Source organism: Folsomia candida, unplaced genomic scaffold (assembly GCF_002217175.1).
Source record: "Folsomia candida strain VU population unplaced genomic scaffold, ASM221717v1 Fcan01_Sc001, whole genome shotgun sequence".
In the NCBI taxonomy this organism is placed as follows: Eukaryota; Metazoa; Arthropoda; class Collembola; order Entomobryomorpha; family Isotomidae; genus Folsomia; species Folsomia candida.
Window position 1 is genome coordinate 28,277,359 of NW_019091193.1, and position 26,717 is coordinate 28,304,075.

At 42.3% G+C, this 26,717-nt stretch overlaps 8 protein-coding genes and 1 long non-coding RNA gene across 15 annotated transcripts in view; 5 read left to right on the forward strand and 4 right to left on the reverse strand.

Annotated features, from left to right (window-relative positions):
- Positions 1-231: 231 nt before the first annotated feature.
- LOC110841699 (extensin) lies at positions 232-3,928 on the forward strand. Its single transcript, XM_022087390.2, has 6 exons — positions 232-694; positions 773-991; positions 1,061-2,415; positions 2,484-3,005; positions 3,057-3,371; positions 3,504-3,928. The coding sequence occupies exons 1-6, from the start codon at positions 279-281 to the stop codon at positions 3,806-3,808; spliced, it is 3,132 nt and encodes a 1,043-aa protein (XP_021943082.1). The 5' UTR covers positions 232-278; the 3' UTR covers positions 3,809-3,928.
- On the reverse strand, positions 3,929-4,473 carry LOC118438980. Its single transcript, XR_004837172.1, has 2 exons — positions 4,225-4,473; positions 3,929-4,139 (listed from the first exon to the last, which is right to left on the reverse strand). It is a non-coding gene; the product is annotated as an uncharacterized LOC118438980 (long non-coding RNA).
- A 1,614-nt stretch (positions 4,474-6,087) lies between these two features.
- On the reverse strand, positions 6,088-10,752 carry LOC110863139 (protein rogdi). Its single transcript, XM_022112387.2, has 8 exons — positions 10,560-10,752; positions 10,401-10,472; positions 10,127-10,273; positions 8,620-8,760; positions 8,425-8,550; positions 7,772-7,981; positions 6,754-6,821; positions 6,088-6,377 (listed from the first exon to the last, which is right to left on the reverse strand). Exons 1-8 carry the CDS (start codon positions 10,593-10,595, stop codon positions 6,290-6,292), a joined length of 888 nt encoding a protein of 295 aa, XP_021968079.1. The 5' UTR covers positions 10,596-10,752; the 3' UTR covers positions 6,088-6,289.
- A 398-nt stretch (positions 10,753-11,150) lies between these two features.
- Positions 11,151-12,376, forward strand: LOC110861689 (ribulose-phosphate 3-epimerase). The gene is made up of 4 exons (XM_022110815.2): positions 11,151-11,512; positions 11,602-11,709; positions 11,785-12,006; positions 12,070-12,376. The coding sequence occupies exons 1-4, from the start codon at positions 11,198-11,200 to the stop codon at positions 12,190-12,192; spliced, it is 768 nt and encodes a 255-aa protein (XP_021966507.1). The 5' UTR covers positions 11,151-11,197; the 3' UTR covers positions 12,193-12,376.
- LOC110861674 (cell division cycle protein 123 homolog) lies at positions 12,377-14,412 on the reverse strand. 3 transcript variants are annotated; one of them, XM_022110805.2, is made up of 5 exons: positions 14,279-14,412; positions 13,528-14,033; positions 13,185-13,434; positions 12,978-13,100; positions 12,377-12,904 (listed from the first exon to the last, which is right to left on the reverse strand). In XM_022110805.2, the coding sequence occupies exons 2-5, from the start codon at positions 13,984-13,986 to the stop codon at positions 12,576-12,578; spliced, it is 1,161 nt and encodes a 386-aa protein (XP_021966497.1). In that variant the 5' UTR covers positions 13,987-14,033; positions 14,279-14,412; the 3' UTR covers positions 12,377-12,575. The 3 variants fall into 3 exon arrangements, with proteins under 3 accessions (XP_021966497.1, XP_021966498.1, XP_035703724.1); XM_022110806.2 differs by having other exon boundaries at positions 14,233-14,350; XM_035847831.1 differs by lacking the exon at positions 14,279-14,412 and adding an exon at positions 14,143-14,163.
- A 55-nt stretch (positions 14,413-14,467) lies between these two features.
- On the forward strand, positions 14,468-19,038 carry LOC110856859 (acyl-CoA:lysophosphatidylglycerol acyltransferase 1). Of its 2 annotated transcripts, none has more exons than XM_035847837.1 (8): positions 14,468-14,824; positions 14,907-15,100; positions 15,170-15,384; positions 15,569-15,878; positions 15,952-16,109; positions 16,182-18,474; positions 18,537-18,665; positions 18,724-19,038. In XM_035847837.1, the coding sequence occupies exons 1-6, from the start codon at positions 14,808-14,810 to the stop codon at positions 16,416-16,418; spliced, it is 1,131 nt and encodes a 376-aa protein (XP_035703730.1). In that variant the 5' UTR covers positions 14,468-14,807; the 3' UTR covers positions 16,419-18,474; positions 18,537-18,665; positions 18,724-19,038. The 2 variants fall into 2 exon arrangements, with proteins under 2 accessions (XP_035703730.1, XP_021961135.1); XM_022105443.2 differs by having other exon boundaries at positions 18,751-19,038.
- A 580-nt stretch (positions 19,039-19,618) lies between these two features.
- Positions 19,619-21,862, forward strand: LOC118433390. Its single transcript, XM_035845322.1, has 3 exons — positions 19,619-20,599; positions 20,950-21,438; positions 21,830-21,862. The coding sequence occupies exons 1-3, from the start codon at positions 19,619-19,621 to the stop codon at positions 21,860-21,862; spliced, it is 1,503 nt and encodes a 500-aa protein (XP_035701215.1).
- Positions 21,863-22,394: 532 nt separating this feature from the next.
- LOC110842156 (syntaxin-1A) lies at positions 22,395-25,748 on the reverse strand. 4 transcript variants are annotated; one of them, XM_035854300.1, is made up of 7 exons: positions 25,574-25,748; positions 24,899-24,988; positions 24,733-24,832; positions 24,569-24,643; positions 24,059-24,453; positions 23,867-23,977; positions 22,395-23,175 (listed from the first exon to the last, which is right to left on the reverse strand). In XM_035854300.1, exons 1-7 carry the CDS (start codon positions 25,604-25,606, stop codon positions 23,095-23,097), a joined length of 885 nt encoding a protein of 294 aa, XP_035710193.1. In that variant the 5' UTR covers positions 25,607-25,748; the 3' UTR covers positions 22,395-23,094. The 4 variants fall into 4 exon arrangements, with proteins under 4 accessions (XP_035710193.1, XP_021943561.1, XP_021943558.1 ...); XM_022087869.2 differs by lacking the exon at positions 22,395-23,175 and adding an exon at positions 23,264-23,526 and having other exon boundaries at positions 25,574-25,747; XM_022087866.2 differs by lacking the exon at positions 22,395-23,175 and adding an exon at positions 23,264-23,723 and having other exon boundaries at positions 25,574-25,746.
- Positions 25,749-26,001: 253 nt separating this feature from the next.
- Positions 26,002-26,717, forward strand: part of LOC110842157 (GTP-binding nuclear protein Ran) — a 1,385-nt gene continuing 669 nt past the window's right edge. The window contains exons 1-2 of the mRNA XM_022087870.2: positions 26,002-26,398; positions 26,520-26,634. Coding sequence (XP_021943562.1) covers positions 26,150-26,398; positions 26,520-26,634 — 364 coding nt within the window. The 5' untranslated portion in view covers positions 26,002-26,149. The remainder of the gene's footprint in view (positions 26,399-26,519; positions 26,635-26,717) is intronic.

Sequence of the window (26,717 nt, forward strand, 5' to 3'; positions counted from 1 at the left end):
TTAGGTTACGTGCAATCCCAGCGTCTCAGAGGATGAGCTCATAGCATAACAACGACGTAGCAGCTCGAAATTTCAGCCAGGGAATGAGAAAAGATAGAGCAAGATAAGGTCAACCGAACCACCAGACCAAGAAGCACAAGTAGCAGGAGCAGCATGTAATGTAATGAAAATAAAAGTGAGCCTGGATAAGCTCCAGCTCGAGCTCCGAGGAAATGAACTCATCCTGACCAGTTAGTTCTCTCTGGATACCTGGAGAATCACAATCTTGACTAAAAAGTATGGCCCAAGGAGTGACGATCGTGTTGGTTGTGCTGCTCGTCGTTGTCACCCCGTCGTGTTTGGGGGGCAGCGTCTTCTTCCGCCAAGGAGGTACCCGGTATGACTTCACCATTCCGGATGTTGCCCCACCACTCGTCCCTCTTTTGGGGGATGATGTAACCTTGTCCGAGTCCCAGTTGAGGAGCAGGCAGGCCAAACCACCACTCGAGGAAGGTGTCCTTCTCCGTGGGGAGGAGGATGTGAATAATAATGAAATTATTCAAGGGGCAAGAAATCTCAATAGAAAAAAGAAACGACCGCGGAGACCGTTCCCACTCTGCTCAACGTTGCGTTGGCCGTACGTCACGGCGGTGAACCCGGTCCCCTGTGTGGCAGATAAGGAGCCAGGTCAGGGTCTGGAAGAGGGGAGAAGCAGGTAGATTGAATACATATGTAATTCGTGACTGGGGAAAATGAGACTTGGGACGGCATAAAGATGAGACAATTAATCTAGGTTTGGACGTGATGAGGCCACGGGGAGCCAGTATTCTCGCTTTAGTCCGACGTCACGCCAAGTCCCGTCGAGACTGTGGGTCCCATCGCCGTCTTTCGAGGCTAGTTTTATCCAGCAGAGGAGCCAATATGGGGTCGAGCCTGAGACAAATGGGTGGGGCAGTGGGGGCGGAAATGCTGCACCGACACCGCCACCAACGACAACGACAACGCCGCCACCGTAATTGATTTTGATTCTACAAAAAGGTCACTCATTTTCAATTTCGACTCTTTATTTGAACTTGTCTAGTTCACCACCGATTCAAAATGGATGGGGTCAGCCGGCCCAGGAACATACGCCTGCACCGCAGAGATGGAGTCTGCTAGCTCGGGAACAGAGCGCGCCCCCACCGGCTCAAAACGGATGGGCTCAACCGGCTCAGGAACAGACTACGCCTGCACCGAACCTAAACGGATGGGGTCAGCCAGCACAGGAGCAAACACCTGCACCACAAAGATGGGGCCAACTAGTGCGGGAGGAGACCACACCACCACCCACTCAAAATGGTTGGGGTCAACCGGCGCAAGAACAAACCACTCCGCCACCGACTCAAAATGGATGGGGTCAGCCCCCTCAGGAACAGACCACGCCTGCACCGCAGAGATGGGGTCAGCTAGGGCGGGAACAACCTACGCCTCCACCGAATAAAAACGGATGGGGTCAACCAGCTCAGGAACAGACCACACTCCCACCGAGTACAAATGGATGGGGTCAACCGGCCCAGGAACAGACCACGCCTGCACCGCAGAGATGGGGTCAGCACCATGCGCAACAGAGACAACAACAATATCTGCCACAGCGTCAGCCATGGGGAACTCAACACACTCCACCGCCCGCTTTGCGACAATCGGATCAAGGTTGGGGTCAAAATTCGCCCCCATCCAACCCAACTATACGGAATGAAAATGGAGAAAATAAGGGCTGGAGTCAGCAGCAGCAAGCTACACCTGGGTCAAATAATGAACCTCAGTCTCAACAACCCGGACCTGGGTCGAACAACGGACCACCTGCACCAGGATCCGATTCTGGGTATGGACCTCCACCTGGACCTCCACCACAGCAGCCTCAAACTCAACAACCACAACAGCCGAATGGGGGGTCAAACTATGGACCAGAACCAGGATCAGATTCAGGATATGGGCCTTCCCAACAACCAACCCAATCGCAGCAGCAACCAGCACAACAACCACAAGAACAGCAACAACAACAACCAGCACAACCTCCGCCTGCTTCAGGGTCCAATTTCGGCCCTGAACCCGGATCCGATTCCGGATATGGGCCTTCACAACAGCAACCACCGGCCCAACAACCACCCCCTTCCGGATCAAACTACGGTCCTGGATCTGCACAACAACTTGCTCCACCACCACCAGGAACAGACTCCCGATTCCAGCAGCCGGGGTCCCGACGACCCGGAGTACCACAAGCCTTCCTCCCACAGCCAAACCGGGACCGTGAAACTCAAAGGGACTCGACCGACTTGGCTCGAGAGTTGGACCGCTACAGGAAACTGGTCGCCGTTTTGCTCAGAAGACTCCACACACAAACAAATGGACAACCGCAACCACAACTCCTGCCTCGACCAATATCCCCACTACAGACAGGTCCCAGATTAATTATGTAAATTAAACTTAGGCGAGGTCATGACCTTCATGCATTCTTTATTCTATAGGACCAACTAGAAATCCATCACCCAATGATCAACAGACTGCTCAACCCGGTGGATCAAACTATCAACCACCACCATCACAAGGTCAGCAGCAACAAAATCCCGGATCCAATTATGGACCACCTCCTCCAACAGACGGGTCGCAACAGCAATCACACTACGAGCCACAAAATCCACCCGGAAATTCAGGATACGAACCACCACCACAGCAACAATCACCTTCACAGCAACAGCAACCTTCCCCCGGATCCAATTACCCCGCAGAATCTGGATATCAACCACCCCCATCCCAACAACAACAAGCCCCACCCAATTACGAACCACAACCACAACAACCGAATTATGAACAACAGCAGCAACACGCACAAAACGGGCAGCAGCAGCAACAACCACCGCAACAAGTCACTGGACAAAAATCCCCACAATACCCCGTCCTTACCCCATCACAACAGGAACCTCTTCGAAGTAGTCTACGCGATGGGAAGAGTTACCAGCAAACCTACCAACAGCAGCCTTACGCCAACGGTAAGTCATACTTTGACCATCTTAACAGCCACTAACTTATCCATATTTCAGGTTACACCTACAATTCCCCAGCATACGTTCAGCCAATCCTCTACGGACCACCGTCCCCTCCCAACAACTACTTTGGCACTGTACCCCTATCACGATCCGAGGGGGGCCCTGACACCGCATCCGCCGTCATTGAACCTGACGACCCACCACCACCACAACCACCACCAGAACAACAACAACAGCCGGCCACATCGATGGGATGGGGACAACCTAATCCTGCCCCACAAAATCCCAACGCATACTTACCACCACCACCGCAACACCAAGTCCAGTATCAGCACGAAGCTACCACAGTGACCGTTCCACTTCTCGCTGGTACGATTAATCATTATTATGACGACCAAGTCCTTCTTCCACAAACGCCATTCTTCGTCGTGTTTAAAAAATAAATACAAATTCACTTCGTTAATTCACCGTCTCGTTGTACATATTTTTCTTTATTTGTAGACCCAACAGACCTCGACGACAATGACAAGCTTGAGGCTACATCCACATCCAGCACCTTCACGAACGACAATAAAGACAATGCCACATCCGGTGTGATTCTCATTCTGCCCCTCGTCACTCCAACGACAAATACTACCAGCACCAGCACCACTGCGACCGCTGAGGACGGCGTGACCTCTGACACACCATCCCAAATTACCGGCAACACGGCGGAGGAAAACGCTGCAATCGAAAAAATACTGGCTTCCATGTCGCTCGACGATTTAGAAACTTCTCTCGGAATTGAGAAGGATAGCGTGGCTTGAGTTTTTTATCCTAATTTTCATTACCTTAACTTTTATGCTTACTTTTATGATTAATTGGTAAATAAATACGCGTCGAGCTTATTAAACAAATAATAAAAAACTTTAATACAAACACTTGAATCTTGTATAAAAATAATACTGTTTTATTCCCATTTAAAAATTTCCATTGCATTTCTCATTAAAAATCACTTCGGATTAAACGTCCCTTTCCAACACCGCGTCGAAATGCCGGAGCAACGACATAACTTCAAATCCTCTCCGGCACAGGTCCCCTTGTTGCAAAAGGCTCTATTTTCACAGATCGTGTTGCACCGCCCACACTGACCTTGGACTAGTTTCCGAAAAAATGGAGCAATCAGAAACAAACTTTCTTCCTCCACTTCCTGGAAATCTCAGAAAGGTAAAAAAAATCTTACCCGAAATTGCGAGGGCGACGATAGCAAAGAAAATTATGGAGAGGAAGACGCACCACCGCATCCTTAATTTTTTTCTGCTGAATGAAACGCCTTGCTTTAAGGAGAATCCTCGACTGACTGATGGGGATATTGCACCCGTGATAAAATACTACTAATGACTCGATTGGGGGCACTTTTTCAACAAATGTGGAGTGGTTACATATGCTCAGTGTTTCCTTTTTGCGCACATTTTTGCATGGTGCATAAAATGCATGAAACGCATAAAAATGCACAAAACTGCATAAAAATGATTGAAATGTAGTCCACCATGTAGGGATGTCATATTTTCGAGAAATTTTATATTTTCCTATCCCGTAACATTCAGTATGGGGTAAAATTCAGTTATCTAAACTTCTAAACCGATGTTAAAAGTTTGCATGAAAACTGGCTAAAATAAATTCCCAGAATTGGCCTTTAAAATCTTACAAATCACCGATGCTTATTTCACCAAAAATAAGGGAATTAAGCCCGTTCATAAAAATCGTATCGAGCTATAATCCCACACATATTTAAAAACATCCATACATTTGTCATATTAAAAAAATTCAGAAAATATTTAATTTGACGCTAAAATACTAAAATCATTTTCGTGAATTTTTATCCAATTTCATGCTCTTTTCTGGTGGGCGTTTAACCACATTTTTGTGCACTAATTCCGTGCAGGCGTTTTTTAACGGCAGAAACACTGCGTTATGATCCACAAGTTGCAAGTACTTATTATTATTGTGTAGGAAGGAACCAGAAAAAAGAGGGTGGGATGATGCGAAGATGTGTGGCGTTGCGTTGCGTCTTGCATTTTAATGAATAAACTACACACATCTTTACAAACAACAACCACTTTATGAATCACGACCAGCAAATAAATCGTGCCTACCGTCGTCTCGTACTGGAGTTGTGCAATAATATCAACATCATTTAATTACAATATCATCGTGTTGCATGAGCGCGTACGTATTGCAAAACTGCGATAATTTAGTCTACATGGTGCATAACCTTTGCAGTTTTATGTGCTATTTGCCTAAATACATATGTCTCGTATGTACGTATCAAATCTTTTATGTAAAATGTCATCTCATACATAACAGGACATAGTACGTAACTCATTAATTAAATAAATTCCTCGTACGATACACAAGTTTACTTTAATTTATACACAGTTTTATGCATTTACTTATAAATAAATATTGCGTAAAATCAACTCAACCTGAATGCACACATTATTTCTCGTAAATCTTGGTGCTAAACCTCGACACATTAATTTGAAAAAAGGAATTAAAAAAATATTAATAAAAAATCTTCGCGTGAAACAGGATGCGATGCGAATAATAATAAAAAAAGAGCCGAGCCCAAACTTTCTCTTGACTCAAACTTTCCCCAGAACCCTCAAACAACAAAAAGGAACGGGTTGGCTACACCTGCAACCAACCAACCAAAAAATAAAAATCAAACCGGACGGATATGTGTTTTCCTAGTTGTGTAATAAATAATTATACGGAGGAGACACTAATTCCCAGAAATCAATCCATCATCCTGCCTCCCTCACAACCAACATCTGTCAGACTCAAGAACAAGACGCTTCCCATCATCATTATCGAAGAAATAGGAGGATGCATCCCCGAGAAAACAATAATATGATACAAAGAACAGGAGAGAGAACAAGTCTGATTATTAATTAGGCTGACAGTCGTCGTCAGCAAAATAAGGTAGGAAAGATGAAAGATTAATGAGGAGGAGGAAAGAACAAAGTCTAACAACGCCTGCATCCTGACTGACTCCTTTCCCCAGCAGAAGTTTGCAAACAAATGATGCCTTGCTTGCACAGAGTTAAATATTTATTGTTATTTATTTACTTTTTATGCATGTGTAAGGAATCAACGAGACAAGAGTTGTTTTGTAATGTTATAAATATGACTACGAGATACATACATAGTAATTATTGCACACAGACGAACGAACGAACGAACGACGACATGTTCATCATTTCCATCATGGCGTCAATTTGGTTGGGCTTCATATCCTTCCTTGCTTAAGTGGGTGGACCATCACCAGCACCCGTCATTCCAGGACGGCCGGATCCCTCGCCCGGCACGATTATCCCTTTCCCCTCCATCTCCCTGTTTGAATAACAAATCCCAAAATAATTATTGCACATCACTCATCGTTAAGTTTATGCACTTGGTCCGCTAAATTCTGAGCAAACGGAACAAGTTTCGTCATGAAAGCATAATTTAATACGTTTCCTCTGAAGACTGGCAGGTGGACGGGATTTACAATGTAAGTGAGTGAATAAATACAAAATGATGTATGTTGGCAAAGAGCAAAACAGTGTAAAATTCTGGAAATCCATCCATCCGTCATCCGTGTGTGTCGTGTTGTGTGGGTGGGTGGGAATGTGGGGTTGTTGTGTAATAATTAATTGGTCGGGATTAAAATCTTTGCCACGTCTTCGTGCCAAACTTTCCTTTTTGGACTTTACTTGCTTTTACTTACCATGAGTCTGGCGAGGCGCAGTGAGATCCCAAGAGATTGGCGTCCTTGTACTGAGAAAATACCATGATCTGCAAAGGAAGGAAATCTTTACTTGTTTGAGCAAGCACAACACAACAAATAACCTTCTCACGAGGCTCATCATGGCTCATAATGGTAATCTTCTCATCACAAATCCAATCTGGACCGACGTCCGACCCACCGACTAACCGACATTTGGGCGGAAGTGGAAATTAAAGTCTTTTTCAAGGCCTCATCCATATATATACCATTATTTCTACAAGACTCTCGAGAAGTAAGGAACCGCAGTGATTGATCCCACCTGACACCACATACTACCGATTCATTAATAATGGAGGATGCGTCATGCCTCCTGAAAGACGCTACATCCTCCTCCACCTCCCTCTTTCTCACAACGGAGGTTTCTCAGCTTATGCTCCCCGATTTTGATTAAACTAGCGTCAATCGATCACAAATTTAATTAGTCTGAAATTTGCAGAAGTCAGTGCTCAGGTTTGGCGGAAATATTTGCATCCGAAGAGGAGACAAAATGCAGTAAATTTGGAAAGTTTACAATTTTTCGACTTTAGGATACATTTTCACCTCGTCTGAAGCAAATATCTCCATCAAACATTACTATTGGGAGATCGTATGGTTTGCCATACTAGTTGAATTTGTCAAAATCGGAGAACATACGTTGGGAGAGTTCCATTGTCAGAATGGTTGTGGCCGTTGTGCTGTTATACGCGTATGTGAGCATGATGCATGCCATTTTCACCACTTGCAGGCTCACAAACTTGTTTACTTTGAGATTTGCGAAAAGAGAAAGCTAGAGCAAACGAGGAGATGGATGGCTGGGTGATGAAGAAAGATGGAGAAAGTACTGCATTCAACTGGATCCGACTGCACGCAGCGGTTGGGGAAATGGGATTACGGCCCGAAATTAGAAGAACCACCGGGTGGGTGATGTGTCGGAATGGTTATTGCATGCCGCAAAATGGGTCACGAAATTATTCCTCACCTTGTCTTTCAGTTGTTGACAAAGCTGGAGTGCATCTGAGTAAAGGACGATCACTTCGTTCAACCAGGGAACAGAACAGTCGGCCTGGAATGTTTCAAACTTAACGTGACCTTGTTGTTGGCTTAGCAGGTAGACAGCAAAGATGAGTTTGTGGGCCTGGATGTAGAACGAGATGGTGAGGTCGGAGGGTAAGTTGGGAATGAGAGATTTCTGTAAAAGAAAATGGAAAGTAAGTTAAGCTACTTAAATAATGATAAAACATACAAGGAAGTAGTTTCTAGTTAGAAACCAGAGGTGGGCAAAATAGTGTGTCAAACTACAGGATTCTGAGCTCTGTTCTTCCAGGGCTGTTACACCCACAAACAGACGAGAATCCAGGTGGAGAATACAACAATCATACGAAAATATAGGTTTTGTGAATAGATTGGTTTTTTATCGCTGTCAAAATACTTTGTTTTCACAATTTTTTAAAAACAAAGTATTTCGAAGTTAATTTCTTTACAAAACCACTATTTTTATAAGACTATTGCATTCTCCACGTAGATTCTCGTCTTTTGTGGGTGTAGCACCCCTGGAAATCCAAACCCTGAGATGAACGGAGATCAAAATGCTATATTTTGATAAATAATTTTGTCTATCCATGTTATTCATACCATATTTCTACTCGACACGAGATCATCTATCGTCCTCTTTTTCGGAATGATGAGACAATTCCGGCCTTTGTGAAGGTATGCGATAACCTGATTCAAGGCATGCATCGCTTCTTCGGCCGATTTTACCTGGACAAATTTACACAAACTATAATACTCGTACCATTTCTTTTATCACGAAACTTTCGTTCCACCGACCTGACCATCGTCCAAACTATCCAGGAAGTAGCAACAAGTCTGTAAATGGTTGGCCGAATCTTGCGTCTGTTGCAATTTCCATTCCGTCTGTAACTGGCCGTGGTACTGAGACGTATTCTTATGCAACTTGATGGTTATGTCCTGTGGAAAAAAATCAAATGTCAAAATCAACACTTCCGTCCGGGAGGTGTAGCATAGTCGTAGTGTGATTGAAAAGGAAGAAAAAAACGTTGAAATTTGTCAAGACAAAGGTAGAAATATTGTTCTAATATCAATCATGACATTTTCACTAACAATGGAGGTCTCCCAGCGTGTGATATCAGACTTTGACCAAATTAGTGTCAATCAATCACAAATTTTATTAGTATAAAATTTGCAAGCGACATGATCTCTCAATGCGCAGGTTTAGCAGAGATATTTGCATCCAAAGAGTAGAAAGTTCATAAAGTTCATAAATTTTTCACATTGATAATTAATTTACTGTGTATCTTCTCCTCTTCGGATACAATATCTCTGCCAAACGTGACCATTGGGAGATCACGTCTTTCGAAAATTTCATATTAATCAAAGTGATCGATCGATTGGTACTAATTTGGTCAAAATCGGAGAGCATACATTGGGAGACCTCCTAAATAAGCAACCCAGTATGACCCCCAACCCCCCGTGGACACAAATTGAATCACACATCAGCAACTGCAGACAGACGACCAAAAGAGAAAAATTGTGCTAAATGCCACACCATTTTCCGTAGCCACTACTCCTTGTACCTGCATCATAATCAAAGGAGTGTGAAATCGTCAAAGGAATTTTTAGAACGAAATGTCACGTAACCCACCAGCAGCCTGTCACACAACAACTTTCTCTTTGATGGAACCTTATTTTTTTATTTACTGGGAGTACAGAAAATCGATTTCGCAATTATTCACACCTGGTCCGTCCTAGTCTCTGTGAGAAACTTTTTTCCTATAATAAAACCTGGAAATGCATCACTTATTTATGCAGAATGGTGGTTGGTTACACAAGAAACTTTTCTTATTACTTAATTTGCACGCTTCAATTATGGTCATGACAAGACCTGTGTTTTTCGTTTTGATCTCTTTCACCCGTTTAGTTACTACTCACTCAAATAAAATTCCGAAAATCGTGGAAAACTCTCAGACTTTCTTTGTCTGGGACAAGAAGCTGACAATTTATGAAATGCTGAAACGAGGGGGGCAACAAAACAAGCCTACGTGACAGTGTTGTAAATACCCGAATAAGGAAATCTCGTCGTCAACATTAAAGGCAATTCAAACAAATATTGTCCTTTTGTCAATTAACGCCTTGAACACACAGCCGCCAGGAAGAAGGAAAGTTTGTAAGCGACGACGACGTAACCCGGAAGGAAGCAAAAGTTGGTGGACAAGTTTGTTCAACAAAAAATAGGACAGACAGGCGAGGTCTATTTTAATCCACGTTTTGACGACAACGACGACAGGTGTATAGTTTATCGTAGGCGTTTTCTCACCGCATGTGTGATATTGTCCCCAAGCACAGTGACGATGCATTTGATCGAATCCTGAGCATTATGGGAGGCTGTGGCCATGACGAATTTCTCCAGCTTGGGTGGAGTCACGATCTTGGCGACGGATTGGGGGAAATGGCGAGCACATTCCTAATAATAATATAAATATGAGCTTTATTATAAAGTTAATTAAAGCCACGATTTGATGTAGAATTAAATAGATTCATGCATATTGCATATTGGGTGGGGCAAAACTAATAATATTATTATTTCGTACTTCAATGACCACACGAAGTCGACGAATAGCGGAAGGAACTTCGTGCTGTAGAACCCAGTCAAACTCTTGTTGCTGTAAATTTAAAGATAAACAATACTAATTTATATAAGTTATCAAAGTTACTGAGAATAAAGAGGAAAAGTGGTTTAGATTTCTTACCAGTGCTAAAAGTTCCCATTTTTCAGGATCCGCCATCACGAGATGATGCTATTTAACTGTGATGTGTGGGGGTGCGGTTTTGCGATGACAATCAGGCCAAAACTAGAATATTTTGCAGACTTTCGCACCACTGTGTAGTTATTTATATTTGTAGGATTTGAGCAGCTGCTGCTGAATTAGCTTACCCGAACGAATCTCAAACAGACCCAATACATACCGATGCCTCCTATGAATTTCTTTTGTCTCAGATTGTTCTTAACTGTATGGTGTTCTTTTTGGTAAAAAGTATGCTCATAATTTCATTCATGGTTTTTCATTACTTATTCAACCCGATCACTAATTTCCTTTTCCATTAATGAGAAGTTCCGACGGTTCATAACATCAATTTAAGGGCCCCTGTCGTAGGCGTCGTATTCACGACATTTTGTAATTTACTTCGATTAGTAATTCATATTTTTGCATAATTTTTCTTTCAAAATTAACAATTTAATTTCAGAAACAATTTTTTCATAAGAAGTATAAATCAAATCATGAGGAGAGTGAGATAAGATGGGCAAGATGCACATGGCCCAAGCCCGCTTTCCCCAGCAGAGTGGTTTTTGGTTAATTTTTTGTGTGTGGCCGGCAGTGTACAGCTGATGACGAGGTTTCTACAACTAGTAAAAACCAGTAATAAATATTGTTCCTCAAACTCGAATCGCTTATCAACCTCCAAGATAAGAATGTCTCCTCATTGTCGGGTCGGACCGTCCATCCTGAACGCGGACTTGTCCCAAATTCAGGCCGAATGTCACCGTTTGCTCGACGCTGGAGCAGACTTTCTCCACCTGGACGTCATGGATGGACATTTCGTCCCTAATCTGACCTTTGGTCATCCACTCGTCAAGTGCCTGAGGTCAAAGGTTCCGGACACATTTTTCGATATGCACATGATGGTGGCGCATCCGGAACAGGTAAATAATTCTACAGAATAATAAATCTAATTTAGTTGATGGAGTTGTTGAAAATTTCAAATTTTTTTGGTCATGTTTTCTACGATTAGTGGGTGGAACCCATGGCTGATGCTGGCGCGGATCAGTACACTTTCCACTTGGAGGCTACAAGAGATGTACCTGGACTTGCGAGGAAAATAAGAGAGGCTGGAATGAAGGTGGACTACACTTTAAAAATAGATTTATAAATAAATGCGAATCAAAAACATTAAAAAGTTAAACCTTATGTCTAGGTCGGAATCGGAATCAAACCAGGCACTGATGTTGAAGAGGTTTTAGCCCATGTCGAACTAGCCGACGTGATTCTCATCATGACTGTCGAACCAGGATTCGGGGGCCAATCATTCATGGCCGGCATGCTTCCGAAAGTCGAGGCTCTTCGGCGTCAGTACCCTGAGCTGACTATTGAAGTAGATGGCGGCATTTCGTTGGCAAATATTCAGGCCGTGGCAGAGGTATTTAAGAAAATGTTAACCACAAAATGTCAATTAAAAATAATTGAAATGATATTTATCTAGGCCGGAGCGAATATGATCGTCGCTGGGACTGCAATTGTTGCCGCGGCGGATCCGCGATCGGTTATTTCCTCGATGAAGTCGAGCGTCGTGGAAGTGTTCACCAAGGTGCAGGTCGAGCGGTGATGATGACGATTCATAATTTTAAAAAACGCTAGCTAAAAGCAATCTCCATTCCATACACTCATGGGACAATATATTACGTACTACACATAAATAATGTGACACTACAAAAGCAATATGATAATTAATATGAAAAGACTTGTACCTTGAGAATAAAAAATACATAATTTTGTGTTTTGACTAAAAATCTGTTCGTTTGTATATTGTTTTTACTCGTATTCGTTTGTATAAGTTTTACAAAAAATTTAGAACCATCAATCACCGAGCTTACATGAGATCATCATAAGTAGATATTGTCAGTTAACAGTAAGATGCAGTATAAAAAAGATACTACCAGAATAAGGTACTTCTCTATTTTCGCAAAGTAGAGATCAAGAAAGACGAAATTAGCTCAGACTGTTATTATTGCTCTGTTCCGAAGAAGACGGAGGTGTCTGCAGCACCCAAGTATTCATTTCGAGAGGAAGGGGACACTGGAGATCTGGATTTGACGAGGCAATTACAGCTTCTGTGGCGTATCTAAAGTATGGTTCGCCGTATTTTTCAGAATCCACGAGTCCGCGTCCAATCCCACCATTGCTTAGATTATTCTCCATTTCTGTGACAAGATGAGTCAGTTCGTCATAACTTGTCAAACTAGGTTCAGTCTCCCACCCAAAAATATTGAAATCGATGAGGACCATGCGATTTAACGTTCTTATTACATCGAAAATGTCTACCAAACGGGAAGAATTTTAGCCGATTTAGAATGAGAACAGATTCAATTAATTGTTCGTTACCCAACTCACATTTATTCAGTGGAAAACGACCGTAGATGTGTTGTCTGAAAAAGGAGTGGATGTCCTGTATAATACCATCCCGGTCTTGCATCATTGCAGGATAAGCTTGATTCTCGTCACGTTGAGTAATCACTGCAAAGAAAATTTTACACAATGAAAACCATTATGAATAAATTATATGGAAAACTTTCTTCGTTTATAAAACAATAAACTTACACACAAGCTTCTTATTCACTACGAAACAGCGGAACTCATACTCGGGTCCGAACTGGTCATCCCATTTAAAAAGGGTAATCGTATGAGGACGAGACCGGCGTTGAAGATGACTTTCAATCCTAGGCAACGGGGCAGCAACGGTAGGATCGTCCAATACTTGATCGACAATGTTGGAGTGCTTGAGCAACAGAAAAATCTCCTCTGCGCTCTGACAACGCAAACTTTTATTGAGCGCAAGCCAACGTGCGTCCTGAACAAAGATGTAAATACAAAGCACATTTTAGTATTTTAATTGAAGTATAAATTAAACCCTGCCCCTTCAAGTAAAAAAAAATAGATGTACTTTTGGCGTCTTAGCGTCCACCTTTGGAATCACCGCACCCCCCAGAGCATCAATGGCCTTATTCAATGAACATTTCAACTTTTCCACATCTTCCCACAACCCCGGCGGTAAAATGGGCGATGACGACCTATTAATCTCGATACTTTCATCTTCTGACGTCGAATCTCCCTCATCCGCTGGAAATCCTGGCACCGGCGAAGACGGAGATGACCCCCAACTCACAGCATCCTCGTTATCTTCCTCCTCCCCACGTCTTGGAGATGCTGGGACCATGTGCAACTCAGGGTTTTGCAAAAACACCAGTGCATTCTTTGAAATAGTAATACTTTTCGCTGGTTGCGTCAGATGTGAAAAGTTTTTCAGCCAACACGTAGGAAGAGTATGTCTCTTAGGATCTAAAATATCGCCAATCTCACTGGTCGAATCGGTAGATGAAGTAGACGACGAATTAGACAACATTATACTGATAACACCCAAATTAGCTCAAGTTGACTGGACGATAAACCCTGAAAAAAAAACAATGAATGGCACAAATTTATCAACAAATTGACGGATTATTGACAACATGAATAACGCGTGAATGAAATGCGAGATAGACAAGATACAACAAATGACCTTGAACAGGTTTTTTGGACTCGTCTAGTTAATGAACGTGAGAAGATATAATTGTTTTTGTTGATGAAGAGGGATCAAAGAGCGAATTACTTGTGAAATGATGAACAGATGAGGAGCACGATAAGGCACGACTTACCAGTTTTTGGTTAATTTTACTGTGCTCTTCTGTGAATGATGATGATGATGGTCAGTCAGTCGTGGTTGTTTCTGGTCGTTCGTTCGTGCGAGTATGAAGTGAACTTGGCCGGAGAGAGGTTAGGCAGCATCGAGTACTAGGAAAAGAGAGGCGACCAGCGGTTTTCCTTGTGGAAGGAGTCATACTTTAGCAGCAGCAACAGCACTGCGAGGATTTTTGGACTGATTTTTACATCATCTCTTCACCACCATCGTCATCTTTTTCTTGCCATAATAATATTAAATATTATTATTATTTCGTGTGGGTGAGGAGTTGAGGTCAGCGGCTGGGAAGAGTTAGTACCAATAATTCATCCATCCAACCACGCAGCACTCCACCATTCCATCAGCCAGTCCAGCCAGCGTAACAATGATCAGGAACAAGTGTGTCGAAATCAGTAGTTACATCGGGGTCGGGTCATCCGAGTGATTCACATTGAACGGGGCGACCAACGACGACGACGACACCGTCACCAGAATACAAATTGGATATGAATTTACTCCACAAGTGGGTTTTGTTTAAGAAAAAAATTGAGATTGGTAGTTAGTGGGAAGGATGGAGGTAATGTTTACATGGTTTTGTTTTTCAGAGCATGGTGGGTGTTGCGGGGTGCGTTGGTTCTTATCAACAATCTGTACTGCATCCCGACCTACGTGGTGTGGATGGCGGTGCTGCAACCGCTGCAGTTCTTCTCTCCGAAACTCTTCTGGGCCGTGGAGGGGATCTTTTTCCATTGGCTTCTCACTATGGTAGCCTTCTGGTCACATTCCGCCCAGTACAGGAGTAAGTCCGGGTTTGATAAGGTCGAGATGATAAGTTGTGACTCAAGGTTGTATGGGTTTGACTTTATAGTTGTGGAGACCGGAGACTGTGTCGAAGATCTCGTTGGGACTGAGACCCTGGTTATGGTGAATCATCAGTCCACTTCGGATGTACCTCTTCTCATGGCCGCCTTCGCGGCGAGACCGTCTCTCCTCCCCAGACTTAACTGGATTATGGACGCTGTGTTCAAATATACCAACTTTGGAGTCGTGTCAGCGATCCATGGAGACTTTTTCATTAATGCCGTGAGTATAAAATACAAGACAATTTATTCGCAGTAGCGTTAATTTTTGTAAATGTGTAAACTGGGTAAGCAATCTTTTTAAATGCAATTCAGCTTACAGATCAACACCTTTTAACTGTGTTTCTTAATATTTAGCAGTCTATTTAAATGGTTACTTTTTAATCATTGATGCACATTGATATTAGGGTCGAAATCGCCGTGAGGCTAGCATTTCCGAACTCGTGACGTATCTCAAACGCTCGTGGGTGCCCAAGAGGCGAAAATGGCTGGTGCTTTTCCCTGAGGGCGGTTTTCTCAGGAAGCGGAAGGAGACTTCGAATCGCTACTCGAGAAAAATGGGTCTCCCAGAGCTGGACCATGTTACGCTGCCGAGAATGGGAGCCCTTCAAGCCATCATTGACACGATTGGACCAAGGGTCTCTAAACGGGCCACAGAGCCTGTTACAAGCGTGAATAGGCTATCCATGTATGGTCCAGAAACCTTCTTACGACCACGTAAGAAAAAAAGACTAAACGAATTTCAGACTTGATGAAAAGCAATGCATATGAATTTTTCCTTACTTCATAGGTATCACATATGGCTCGAGACCATCTGAACTTAAGTGGATCGTGGACATGACGATAGCCTACCCGAACGGAGAACCCTTAGACCTTGTCGCCATTGTGACCGGTTGTGCACCACCATGTCAAATCCACTTCCACTACAAATTGTACCCAATTCAACAAGTAAGTTACCTGACTTAATTAATTGTTCACGGATTTTATAGCGAAATTTAATCTAAATGCCAACTTCCTCAGGTGCCGGTTGACAAAAGGGAACTCCAAGAATGGCTATACACCCGTTACATGGAGAAAGAGGGAATGTTGGGGAAATTCTACCGGAGTGGTCAGTGGGAAGCGGGGATTGATGAGGATGGGAGTGGAACACGCCTCGTAGAACAAGATGTTCTTCGCATCCTCATCCTGCACGTTTTCTTCATCCTCTCCACCCTCACGCACATCATCCTCTTGTGCAAATTGCTGTCCCTATTTTAACCCAACACTTACACCCTGCCTATTATTTAAACTCCATCAATTTTACCCACGACAGCACTTAAAAAATGCGAAACCGGTCCCAGGCCGTCAGCCGAAGAAAATGAATGATTTGTTCATTTAATTTTTATTGTTTGTCGTCAAACTATAAAATTATTGTGCTGCTGCAACTCACTCTACACTTAATACTTCTGCGCTGCGTCCTTGTCTCCACTTTCGTCACATCATCCGTCACTTAAATTCTCTCCAGGTTTTAAGTCAGCTTCTCTGCCTACCTAACCTACCTACCATACATACTTTAGTGAATGTAGTTAGTTAGTTAAAAATCAAAAACACTCCGTCTCCTCCAGCATCACCATCCATCACCGCCGCCAATGTACGACCCTCTCTCCTCTCCTCCCCCCACTCGTCGCCACCACATTCACCTTTAAAACTCTCCCCGTTTTTACATGCTGACATATTTCCTCCTTCCTGTAATACAACCTTGTTTGTGGTGGTGGTTGTGCTTATATAGGAGCGAGGAGATTCCAGAGTGCGTCGTTACTCGATGTATTACCAAAATTGTACCAAATGATGAGATTGACCCAGTTATGTGATTATATATATGACTACAAATTACGAAAAACAAGTCTTTTAGTCATCTCTCAGCTTCCTGCTACCTGTGGTTAATTGGTTGGTTGGTCTATTGTTGGTTTGTTGGAGGATGCCCATCTACTTTATAAACTGAAAACTGAAACATTGTTAGTTACCATGAGATGAAACTGAAAATGGGAGGTTGGATAAGTATGTAGCATGTATGTATCTCTCTCTCTGTGTCTAAGTGCGTGGGCGTCGTCGTCGTCGTCTTTGTGTGACTGTAGTGATCTCACACATTACATTCGCTTCATTTATACCGTCTGTGGATGGACGTATAAATACATTCAAAATTGCTATCGTCGTCATTGCTTAATTATTTAAGTAATTGTTACAATACTGTTATGCTGCTGCTATATTATGATTTGATTACTAGAGTCGCAAACCGAGAATATTATTATGATTTAGTAAATACTAACTAAAATGAAATCAAATAGGTCTCCAAGCATCATCTTTACGTGGAGATCATTGACTACTAATGCGGTCTACACTATACAAATATCTACTATAAATATTATATTGTTAGTGTGTGTAAGTACGTGTATGTACGTGTGTGCATGACTCGTCGTCGTCGTTGCCCTCGTCGATATAAATGGGTCGTCGGTGGGAGTATGCAAACAAGAGAAGAAGAAAATATTTATGGAAATGAAATGCATCTGTGAACACTTGTCTCGGGAATAAATTTTTGTACACTATAGCCAAACCAAACCACGAAACACTTGTGTCCACATAATATTAGCATGGATCGCATCATGCGGGTCTGTCTTTTACACGAATGCGTCGTCGTCCACTCATCCTCATTAAGTATTGAAATTAAGCTGCATAATAATCTCTCTCTCGAGAAACAGAAGGTGCAGATTATCTCCTACTCGAACGAAGGGCATAATTAATTAATTAATAATTTTGTCCGGCATCACACGGTTGAGATTATTTCTTGGTGCCTTAAAAAAGAATAATGACGACCCACTCTGGCAAGAAGGGAAGTCTGCAGTACCGCCGCGTGCGAGAAGTCGAAGATGACGACGAGGACAATTTGGTCGAAACGTTGGGGAATAATTCGTCAACTCCATGCTTGCTCCCTTGTCTCCTTCTCATCCTCATCCTGCTCGCTCTCAGTTTAACGGGACTCTTCTTCCTCAGTTCTGGCCTGAGACGGACGAGTCATCTTGGCAAGAAACATCACAATGGGACGACGGAATTGCCCGGAAATGGGACGACGACAAGCAGTCCCAGCAGTGATGGGGAGTCATCATCCAAGACCAGCAGCAGCAATGGTGTGACGACGACACAGGCGTCAACTGCGACGTCGACAACTCTGCACCCATCGGATCACCAAGTCATACACAATTTAACCGGGCTTTTACGCGAGAAGGACGAGTTGGTCAAGTCGATTCGAGAGCTAACGGCTTATCTGGAGAGAAAGACGGTATAATAACGAATAAAAAAACTGACGCTCGGGGATATCATTATTTGACCCATTTTTTGTAGGGTGTCGAAGGCGAGCTTCTCGTTCCGGCGAGCATGTTGCTCATCTTCTTTGTCGCTGTGGGGCTGGCGAGTTGTTGTTGTTGTCTCCTCTCGCGGCGAAGGGAACGACGAAGGAGGGAACTCTTTGGGGTGAGAGATTGTGGAAAAATATTGAAAAAAATGCATAATTCTGTATAAAAAATTGTAGAGGTTTTTTATACTTTGATTTTCACAGAAAATTATTACCGATCTGCAAACGGGAGACTCGAAACGCGTCCTGCTCAATCATTCCGATCTTGATGATTAAATCTTCTTATTTATTACACTAATATTTCTATTCTAATAATGAGCAAAATGGGAGAATACTTGTAACGCTAAATTTAAATTGCATTATATAGCATTACATAAACATATCAAAAACATTCTCCACTTAAAAGTTCCATACCTCATTACGTATTTATATCCACGTTTTGTTAGTACTTACTGTGACCAAGTATTTTAATAAAAATTTATCACTCGAAACGATATGTAATTTTGGTCAAAACACAGAATTTTAAAAAATTTATTGTATTTTGCAATTGTAATTGAAAATTCTCTGGACATGAAATATTTTAAATGCAGCAAAATATATTTCTGAGCAAGTTGTCTCAATTCTGCCTTTAAAATCATGCAATTTAGAATTACGTGGTGCATGCAAAAAATGTTGGATAAATGCCGACCGCCGCCGACCGGTTGTAAATACTGATAAATATAAGTCGATATCCTCAAACACATAATTTGCGTGATTTGTGGTCATTGTTAAATATTATAAAAACAAGGCATTTTGCATATTAAATCAAATAAATGAAAGTCTGTACATCCGTAAAACCTCCGACGCCATGAATCAAGACCACGGCATGAACCTGAATCCTATCTGGTCTTCACTAATGTTACCACTGATCAAGCGCCCCTGACAACGATACCGTTTTTGAATAACAACAATAATTTATGATTAGCATTGTGAGTGAAATCAATCTTGTTTTCTTGATTCCAAATATTGTCCCTGAAGATGATACTAGTGAGTATCGAAAGCTAGGAATAAATATATCTGAATTAAAACAACCATGTCGTCCGATAACTCTAATTCTAATTTTGAATATCATGGTTGGAAGGATCTCAAAATCTTTATAACCAGACGGTTCGGCACGTCTATAATGAACTGCATAAAACTTTTGGAGAAAGAAGAACAACGAACGGTTAAACTCAACAATGATATTGTATTCCTTAAACGATGCCGGACACACAATCTGACCCCAAAAGGAATGAAGATCAAAAACCATTGGTGCCATATTCCTGGATCCAACGATTTACTCAAAAAAGCAGAACAAACTTTGGTTAAACTGCAAATCCATTTCAAATTTGCTGAATTGGAGAAATTGAAGAAATCGATCTCAATTAAACAACAACAACTCATAACTCTTCCTCCAACTGTCAACGAGAAAGTGTCAAAATACATGCGTGATGATAAAATGGCTTTCAATCTACAGACCAAAACCCTACAAGCAAAGAAATTTGACCATCTCCTGAGAGGAACTATCACAACAAAAGCCACCAGACATCAACCCTTTCCCAGCAAAATAGCTACACACCACGACATAGAGAAAAGTATAGTAAATCTATCCCATCGCGAACTAACAGAGGACGAAACGAAAGCACTTCAACTAGGTCTAAATTACGCCCTCCCATATTTCAAACACAAGGACCTTATTATAGAAGCAGGCATAAATATAGAACTATGTTTGAATGACTTCGAAATAACGGAAGTACACAAGAATAAAATTCGATCAGGAATTTCCAGAATATTACACTCAGAGATCAACAAGCCAGACGAAGTGTCCAGAAACTACGAGTGGCTGAAACCAATTTGTAAAAATCTCAAACAAGATAAATCTATTACAATCGTCCCTGCAGACAAAGGAAATATGACAGTGATCATGTCCACAACCAAATACGACGAGAAAGTTCAAGAGCTACTTAATGATCCGAATTACACCATCATCCCCACCGACCCTACGAAATTAGTGGAACAAGAAATTCACACCTTGGCAAATAATTTATTCAAACTAAAAAGAATTGATAAAAATCAATACCAACACATTTCTCCTTCAAACTCAAAGATCCCAAAATTCTATGGACTCCCCAAAATCCATAAAGACGGTGTACCTTTTCGTCCAATTGTGGATTTCCGAAATTCACCTTCTTATAATCTAGCTCATTTCCTCAACAAGATTCTAAAATGTGTCACGTCCAAATTCCCCACTTCTCTGAAAAATTCATATGAATTTGCAGACAAAATCAAGAATTTCATTGTCCCCCCAACCATGAATTGGTCTCATTTGATGTCACCTCACTATTCACACGCGTCCCAATACAACAAACCCTGAATTATATTAAGAAACGACTGGACTCCTGTAACGATTGGAAAGCTGTCACAAAACTGACCTCGGAAGAAGTGATGAAACTAATCAGAATCACAGTCAACTCCAACTATTTTACCCGAAAAGGAAAGATTTACAGACAAAAAGATGGAACACCAATGGGAAGCCCAATTTCACCGGTCTTTGCAGAATTTTGTCTACAAGAATTAGAAGAACAATTAATATTGAACAATCCAGACATTCCTTTTTACCAAAGGTTTGTGGATGACTCCAACGGCTGTATCAAGGCAGGCAAGAAGGATAGTATCCTCCAATCTCTTAACAGTTTTCACCCCAGTATCCAATTTACATGTGAAACAGAAGAAAGTCGCAAGCTGCCATTTTTGGATGTCTTAATATCCCGAGATGAAGATGGAACCATTCACAGACAAGTTTATCGCAAACCGACGCACACTGGGAGATACCTCAACTATAACTCATACCACCACCCATCCCAAAAGTTGGCTGTAATAGATGCCCTCAGTTATAGAGCTTTCAAAATATGCGATGACGAATATCTAGAAAATGAACTCAATTTAATAACAAGGTCTTTGATGACAAACGGATATCCGAAAAACTTAATCAAATTAAGGATAGAAAAAATGAGGACAAAATTTTCAACCCAACCTACTAACCATGAAAATCAAGACGAGGCAAAATCACCAAGAATAATCTTACCGTATATGGGACCACTCACCCACCGATTAACGAATTACTTACGCAATAACCTAAATTGCGAGTTCGGATATTTGACTGGGAAGAAGATGAAACAAATAATCTGTTCCTACAAGGAGAATCCACCATCCGATAAAGTAGGAATTTATAAAATTAAATGCTCTTGTCCCTCCATTTATATAGGTGAGACAAGCCGCCCGCTTAATCAACGAGTAAAAGAACATCTAAATGACATCAAAAAGAAAAACGTAAAATCAGCGGTGGCACTGCACATCATGGAGAATCCCAACCACAATATAAACCAAGACTCAGCAAGTCTAATTCTACCCGAGCGGCGAAATTTTCACAGAAAATTTCTTGAAAGTCTGTACATCCGTAAAACCTCCGACGCCATGAATCAAGACCACGGCATGAACCTGAATCCTATCTGGTCTTCACTAATGTTACCACTGATCAAGCGCCCCTGACAACGATACCGTTTTTGAATAACAACAATAATTTATGATTAGCATTGTGAGTGAAATCAATCTTGTTTTCTTGATTTCAAATATTGTCCCTGAAGATGATACTAGTGAGTATCGAAAGCTAGGAATAAATATATCTGAATTAAAACAACCATGTCGTCCGATAACTCTAATTCTAAATAAATGCATTTTCTCCTTTACCTACCCACTGCAAATTTCATTGAAATGCATGCAAAAAATTGATTGAGTTGATTACTAATAAACAAGCGTTGTATGGGCTTGGAGAATGAGACGTTTTTATTTATTTAGTTCATTCCATGAATATTTGATCGGGTGGAATTACTTTTTGATATTTGTTGGGGGTCGGGTGTTATGGGTAATTATTATTTTATAATTATTAGTATTATAATTATTATTAATTATTAAATCATTTATTAATTTATAACTGGTAAGACATCATTCACATGGCGGCGGTATCACCACCACCTCCACGAAGCGATGACGACGACGACGACAATGGCGAAGAGTAACGGAGAAGGATACATGTAACAGGGCCACCCACCACCACAACCACTCAGGAGAAGACAAGGAGGAGGACGAGGAAGGTCTCGGGTGTACTGTCAGGAGGAGGAGATAATAAAGACGATCTACATTTTTTGGCACTGAGGTAGTAGCTTTTATACACGTTTTGAAATAATAATCTGTTTAGTAGGTGTGGTTTACTGTGGTGGTGGGAGCAACCCTCCGGCAGTAGTAGCAGCTCGTCATCCTCAGCAGGAAGAGGTCGTCATAACAATTTTTGTAATTAATTATGTCTACACATACATATGCAGCAAGCAGCATATTGATTAATACGTGCGAGTGGCGAGAAGATTGTCTGGGCGCGGATAATATTTGGTTATTTTTATGAGGGGAAGGATTCGGAGGAGGAGGAGACTGAGAGGAAGGGGTGGAGGTAGGATGACTGACTGAAAGACACATCTACTAGAAGCCCATCGTTCCAAGGAGTGTGGACACCAGGACCACACCCAGCACCAGAAGACATATCATGATTAAGATCTTCTTCTAGAAGTGGGGAGAGAAAAAAGAAAACATATGCCGATTTCATACCATGAATATCAAATTGATTAATGTACAATGAACAACATCAAGATTTGTCTTGCAATACGGAAGCGTTTCCTTTCTTTTACTTGTACATACAAAATATAAGAAGCGTGGTCATATTAAATAAATCAGTAAAATTAAGGAACAAAAAAATGACTAGAAAGTGTGTAAACTGGTAAAAATAAATCTAGGTAAATAAATAAATATGTAATAGTTGAAATCATAAATTGCATTGCGTTAGGTCCGAGTGGAGAAGATTCTTGATTGAGATTCCACTACTGAATAGGTATCATCAGATCGTACGTTTCTTCACTGCGATGGGAGGAGTCATAATTAATTAAATGTATGGGCTTGGTGGGAGAAGAGCAACTTAAAAAAACGAAGCACACAGGTCAATTCGCATGCGTTCAGGACGAAGAGCTGGGCCCTGGCGAGAGGAACGAGACGCTCAGCGCCACGCCAAGGAGGACCAGGACAAGGGCGACACAAAGGGCGAGAATTATCTTCTTCTGTTAAGACAGTCATATAACAATGTAAAGGATACACATTCAGATGAAGGGAGTGGTTTGACAACTACAACTACGACAACATCTACTACTAGACACATTTTATCACGAGGAGGAGGAGGACAAGGAGGAAGATAACTACTCACCCGCCTAGCTTTGCTTTGGTATTTAAGAGCCTTCTTCGTATCCTGTGTCGCTGTTTGAACATAGTCCACGGCATGTTCAACATGATATTCGATACGATCAATCATTTCACCCTGGAAGAAAGTAGAACATGGAACAGTTTATAAATAAGATATATATCAAAAGACATGTATAAATTAAAGACGAATAGACACCTGACTTTCCACTAGCATGGCCATATCCATAAACATGTCATGCAACTCTCTAATAGAATTCTCCAATTTTATGATGTCTGCGTGCCTGGCTTCAATATCGGCCAAGGTTTGTCGGGCTTGCTGCGTCTCCATAATAATGCCCTGAGTAAAGACGGATGGATTTCCTTGCTCAATCATTTCTTCTAGCTCTTCATCCGTCGTAGTTCTCCCTGTGATTTCTAATTGGCGTTGAATCCTCCCCTTGCACCGCTCCCGGTAGTCTGTCTGCGTTCGATTGTATTCTGTCATGACTTCCACAAATTTACGAGAGAGGGTGGAATGCTGTGTTTTTCGAATCCGGAGATCTGCCGAGGACTTATTAGTGTGCTCTTCCTGCTCAATGTTCTGTTCTATTACTGCAATTGTACATTAATTCATGAATTATGAACAGAACACTGAGTAAAATATTGTATTGTGAGAAAAATGTCAACAAGTGATATTATTGGTCAAGATAGCATGACGACGGCTTACCTTTTAATTTGGACCGTACTTGATTCGCCGTCTTTTTTATGCCTGCCATGAGATCCTCTAATTCCTGCTTCATCTCTACAATGAATAAAATGTATGAATTAATACATTTATTTCAATTGCATCCTTGTTCATTTTCCATGCAATTCTACATAGTATGAAATTACTTTCGTCCGTTGTGGGAGCGGAAAGAATGGCTGAGTGTTTCTTTTTGACCTCTTCCACGCTATACTGGATCCTATCAATCATCTCTCGTATCTCTTCCACCTGCAATTAGTTAATTCATTAGTTACAAATCAGTACAAGAAATTTGAATCCATCTTATGCACCCACCTCGGCAAAGAACTCGTCCATGAATCCATCCCTACTCTCCACCGTAACAGCGACCTCATCCCCACCCACGTCATCCTCATCGCTCTGCGCCTAAAGGAATCAAAATCCAAACGGAGGAAAACCCCTTTGAGAGAGAGTGGTCATCATCACCATCTCATCAGCGCAGTGAAACCGACACCGACTCACAAAGCCCCGAGTGGGCGCAACAAGTGTCGTCTACTTGGACGCGTGCCAACCCACCAAGAAAGAGCAGCGTGTGTACTGTATGCATCACACACCGATGACCCTACTAACCTACCAAGTAGTGATGACGGCATCCATCCATTTCCCGTATTTTCCGCACATCTCTTCTCTTCTATCTCTATTCTCACCAAGACCACCCACCACCACCTCCAAAGCGAAAAATGACCCCAGCCACACCCACTACACGCGCGCCCACCCACTAATCTAGCTAATTCCATGCTCCTTTGGCGGTCCAGGGATGATGGCGACAACGACGACGACGACGCCTCCGCCTATGCTACAACTACTACTTTCTCTTTCTCTGCTTCTCTTCTATGCTAGCTATTTACTATATGCTGTACTGTACTCTATATCTGCTGCTTGGTTGTAATACAAAGCGCTGTAAAAGTTAGTAAAGTAAGCAAGAGCGAGTTAGATTGTTAGTGAGCTTACGGCCTTGAGCGCGGCTAAGCGGTCCTTGGTCATGATGGAGGTTGGATGATGGTTGGGAGGAGAGAGGAGGGAACAACGAGGCGATCGTCGTCCAGGTCCCAGTCGACAGAGGACCAACGTGATGAACCAACCAACAGTTGCTCCTTCCTTGGGAGATGGCCAGCCATCACCCCAATACGCCGCCGCAACACCGCCAAACTCAAACCCGCCCGGGCAGGGGCGCCACTACCCGGGTAGCGGATACCTTTTACCCGGTCCTAAGACGACTCAGTCTTACCAGCTAGGATGTGAAAAATGAATAATCCGTCCCTCTCAAAATAGATGAAATGTCCAGAAAAGGGGCGAGTTTTGATGGTTCCGCCCCTGCCACGAAGCAACCACATGGAGAAGACCAACCGCCACACTCACTCATATTCACTCGACCTCCGTCTTCTCACTCGCACTCACTTTGGTTCCCTCTCCCAGTCGGCTACATTGTCAGCTCTTTGCTCTCTCTTGCCTGCCTGCCTACGTCGCCTTGTCATCGTCGCCAAGTGTTTGATTTTTTCGGGTTTGTCGTAGCTAAAAGTGGTCACCATGGCGGAGAAGAAGGAAGAGAACATGCCGACCTTCAAGTGTGTCTTGGTGGGGGATGGAGGGACTGGGAAAACCACCTTCGTCAAGCGTCACTTGACTGGAGAATTCGAGAAAAAGTATGTCGCCACGTTGGGGGTGGAGGTCCACCCGCTCGTCTTCAATACGTCGAGAGGCTCCATCCGTTTCAACGTGTGGGACACAGCAGGTCAAGAGAAATTTGGAGGATTGCGGGACGGTTATTATATTCAGGTAAGGAAGGATTATTGAGTGAATATGTACGTGTGTGTGTAGGCGATGGTGGTGGTGGATGGGAAGATGACTCATGTGAAATTTGAATTATTAATTTTGTATTTTATATTTTCTTCTTTAGGGCCAATGTGCCATTGTAATGTTTGATGTGACCTCTCGGGTCACATATAAGAACGTGCCGAACTGGCATCGGGATTTGGTTAGGGTTTGCGAGAACATACCGATTGTACTTTGCGGTGAGTTTATTAAAATTGATGAAAGTCTAAAAAATGATTTATCTGATGAGTGACAAATTAATGGCATGATTTGTTCTTTGTAC

What these genes read in the sequence shown, in the direction of transcription:
- LOC110842156 (XM_022087866.2), bottom strand. Translation starts at nt 25,606, where the DNA reads ATGACCAAGGACCGCTTAGCCGCGCTCAAGGCC. An exon ending in AGTACGGTCCAAATTAAAAG is followed by an intron (nt 24,454 to 24,568) that starts GTAAGCCGTCGT and finishes GTACAATTGCAG; the next exon opens with TAATAGAACAGAACATTGAG. An exon ending in ACCAAAGCAAAGCTAGGCGG is followed by an intron (nt 23,724 to 23,866) that starts GTGAGTAGTTAT and finishes CTGTCTTAACAG; the next exon opens with AAGAAGATAATTCTCGCCCT.
- LOC110863139 (XM_022112387.2), bottom strand. Translation starts at nt 10,595, where the DNA reads ATGGCGGATCCTGAAAAATGGGAACTTTTAGCACTG. An exon ending in ATAGTTTGGACGATGGTCAG is followed by an intron (nt 8,551 to 8,619) that starts GTCGGTGGAACG and finishes AAATTTGTCCAG; the next exon opens with GTAAAATCGGCCGAAGAAGC. An exon ending in GTCAACAACTGAAAGACAAG is followed by an intron (nt 6,822 to 7,771) that starts GTGAGGAATAAT and finishes CTTCCTTTGCAG; the next exon opens with ATCATGGTATTTTCTCAGTA.
- LOC118433390 (XM_035845322.1), top strand. Translation starts at nt 19,619, where the DNA reads ATGTCGTCCGATAACTCTAATTCTAATTTTGAATATCATGGTTGGAAG. An exon ending in AACAAGAAATTCACACCTTG is followed by an intron (nt 20,600 to 20,949) that starts GCAAATAATTTA and finishes AATTATATTAAG; the next exon opens with AAACGACTGGACTCCTGTAA. An exon ending in ACCCATCCCAAAAGTTGGCT is followed by an intron (nt 21,439 to 21,829) that starts GTAATAGATGCC and finishes CCATTTATATAG; the next exon opens with GTGAGACAAGCCGCCCGCTT.
- LOC110861689 (XM_022110815.2), top strand. Translation starts at nt 11,198, where the DNA reads ATGACGAGGTTTCTACAACTAGTAAAAACCAGTAATAAATATTGTTCC. An exon ending in TGGTGGCGCATCCGGAACAG is followed by an intron (nt 11,513 to 11,601) that starts GTAAATAATTCT and finishes TTCTACGATTAG; the next exon opens with TGGGTGGAACCCATGGCTGA. An exon ending in TAAGAGAGGCTGGAATGAAG is followed by an intron (nt 11,710 to 11,784) that starts GTGGACTACACT and finishes CCTTATGTCTAG; the next exon opens with GTCGGAATCGGAATCAAACC.
- LOC110841699 (XM_022087390.2), top strand. Translation starts at nt 279, where the DNA reads ATGGCCCAAGGAGTGACGATCGTGTTGGTTGTGCTGCTCGTCGTTGTC. An exon ending in ACAACGACAACGCCGCCACC is followed by an intron (nt 992 to 1,060) that starts GTAATTGATTTT and finishes GAACTTGTCTAG; the next exon opens with TTCACCACCGATTCAAAATG. An exon ending in GACCGTTCCACTTCTCGCTG is followed by an intron (nt 3,372 to 3,503) that starts GTACGATTAATC and finishes CTTTATTTGTAG; the next exon opens with ACCCAACAGACCTCGACGAC.
- LOC110856859 (XM_035847837.1), top strand. An exon ending in GAGACTTTTTCATTAATGCC is followed by an intron (nt 15,385 to 15,568) that starts GTGAGTATAAAA and finishes CATTGATATTAG; the next exon opens with GGTCGAAATCGCCGTGAGGC. An exon ending in AGAAACCTTCTTACGACCAC is followed by an intron (nt 15,879 to 15,951) that starts GTAAGAAAAAAA and finishes CTTACTTCATAG; the next exon opens with GTATCACATATGGCTCGAGA.
- LOC110861674 (XM_022110805.2), bottom strand. Translation starts at nt 13,986, where the DNA reads ATGTTGTCTAATTCGTCGTCTACTTCATCTACCGATTCGACCAGTGAG. An exon ending in TGGACGCTAAGACGCCAAAA is followed by an intron (nt 13,435 to 13,527) that starts GTACATCTATTT and finishes ATCTTTGTTCAG; the next exon opens with GACGCACGTTGGCTTGCGCT. An exon ending in AGTGAATAAGAAGCTTGTGT is followed by an intron (nt 13,101 to 13,184) that starts GTAAGTTTATTG and finishes TTTTCTTTGCAG; the next exon opens with TGATTACTCAACGTGACGAG.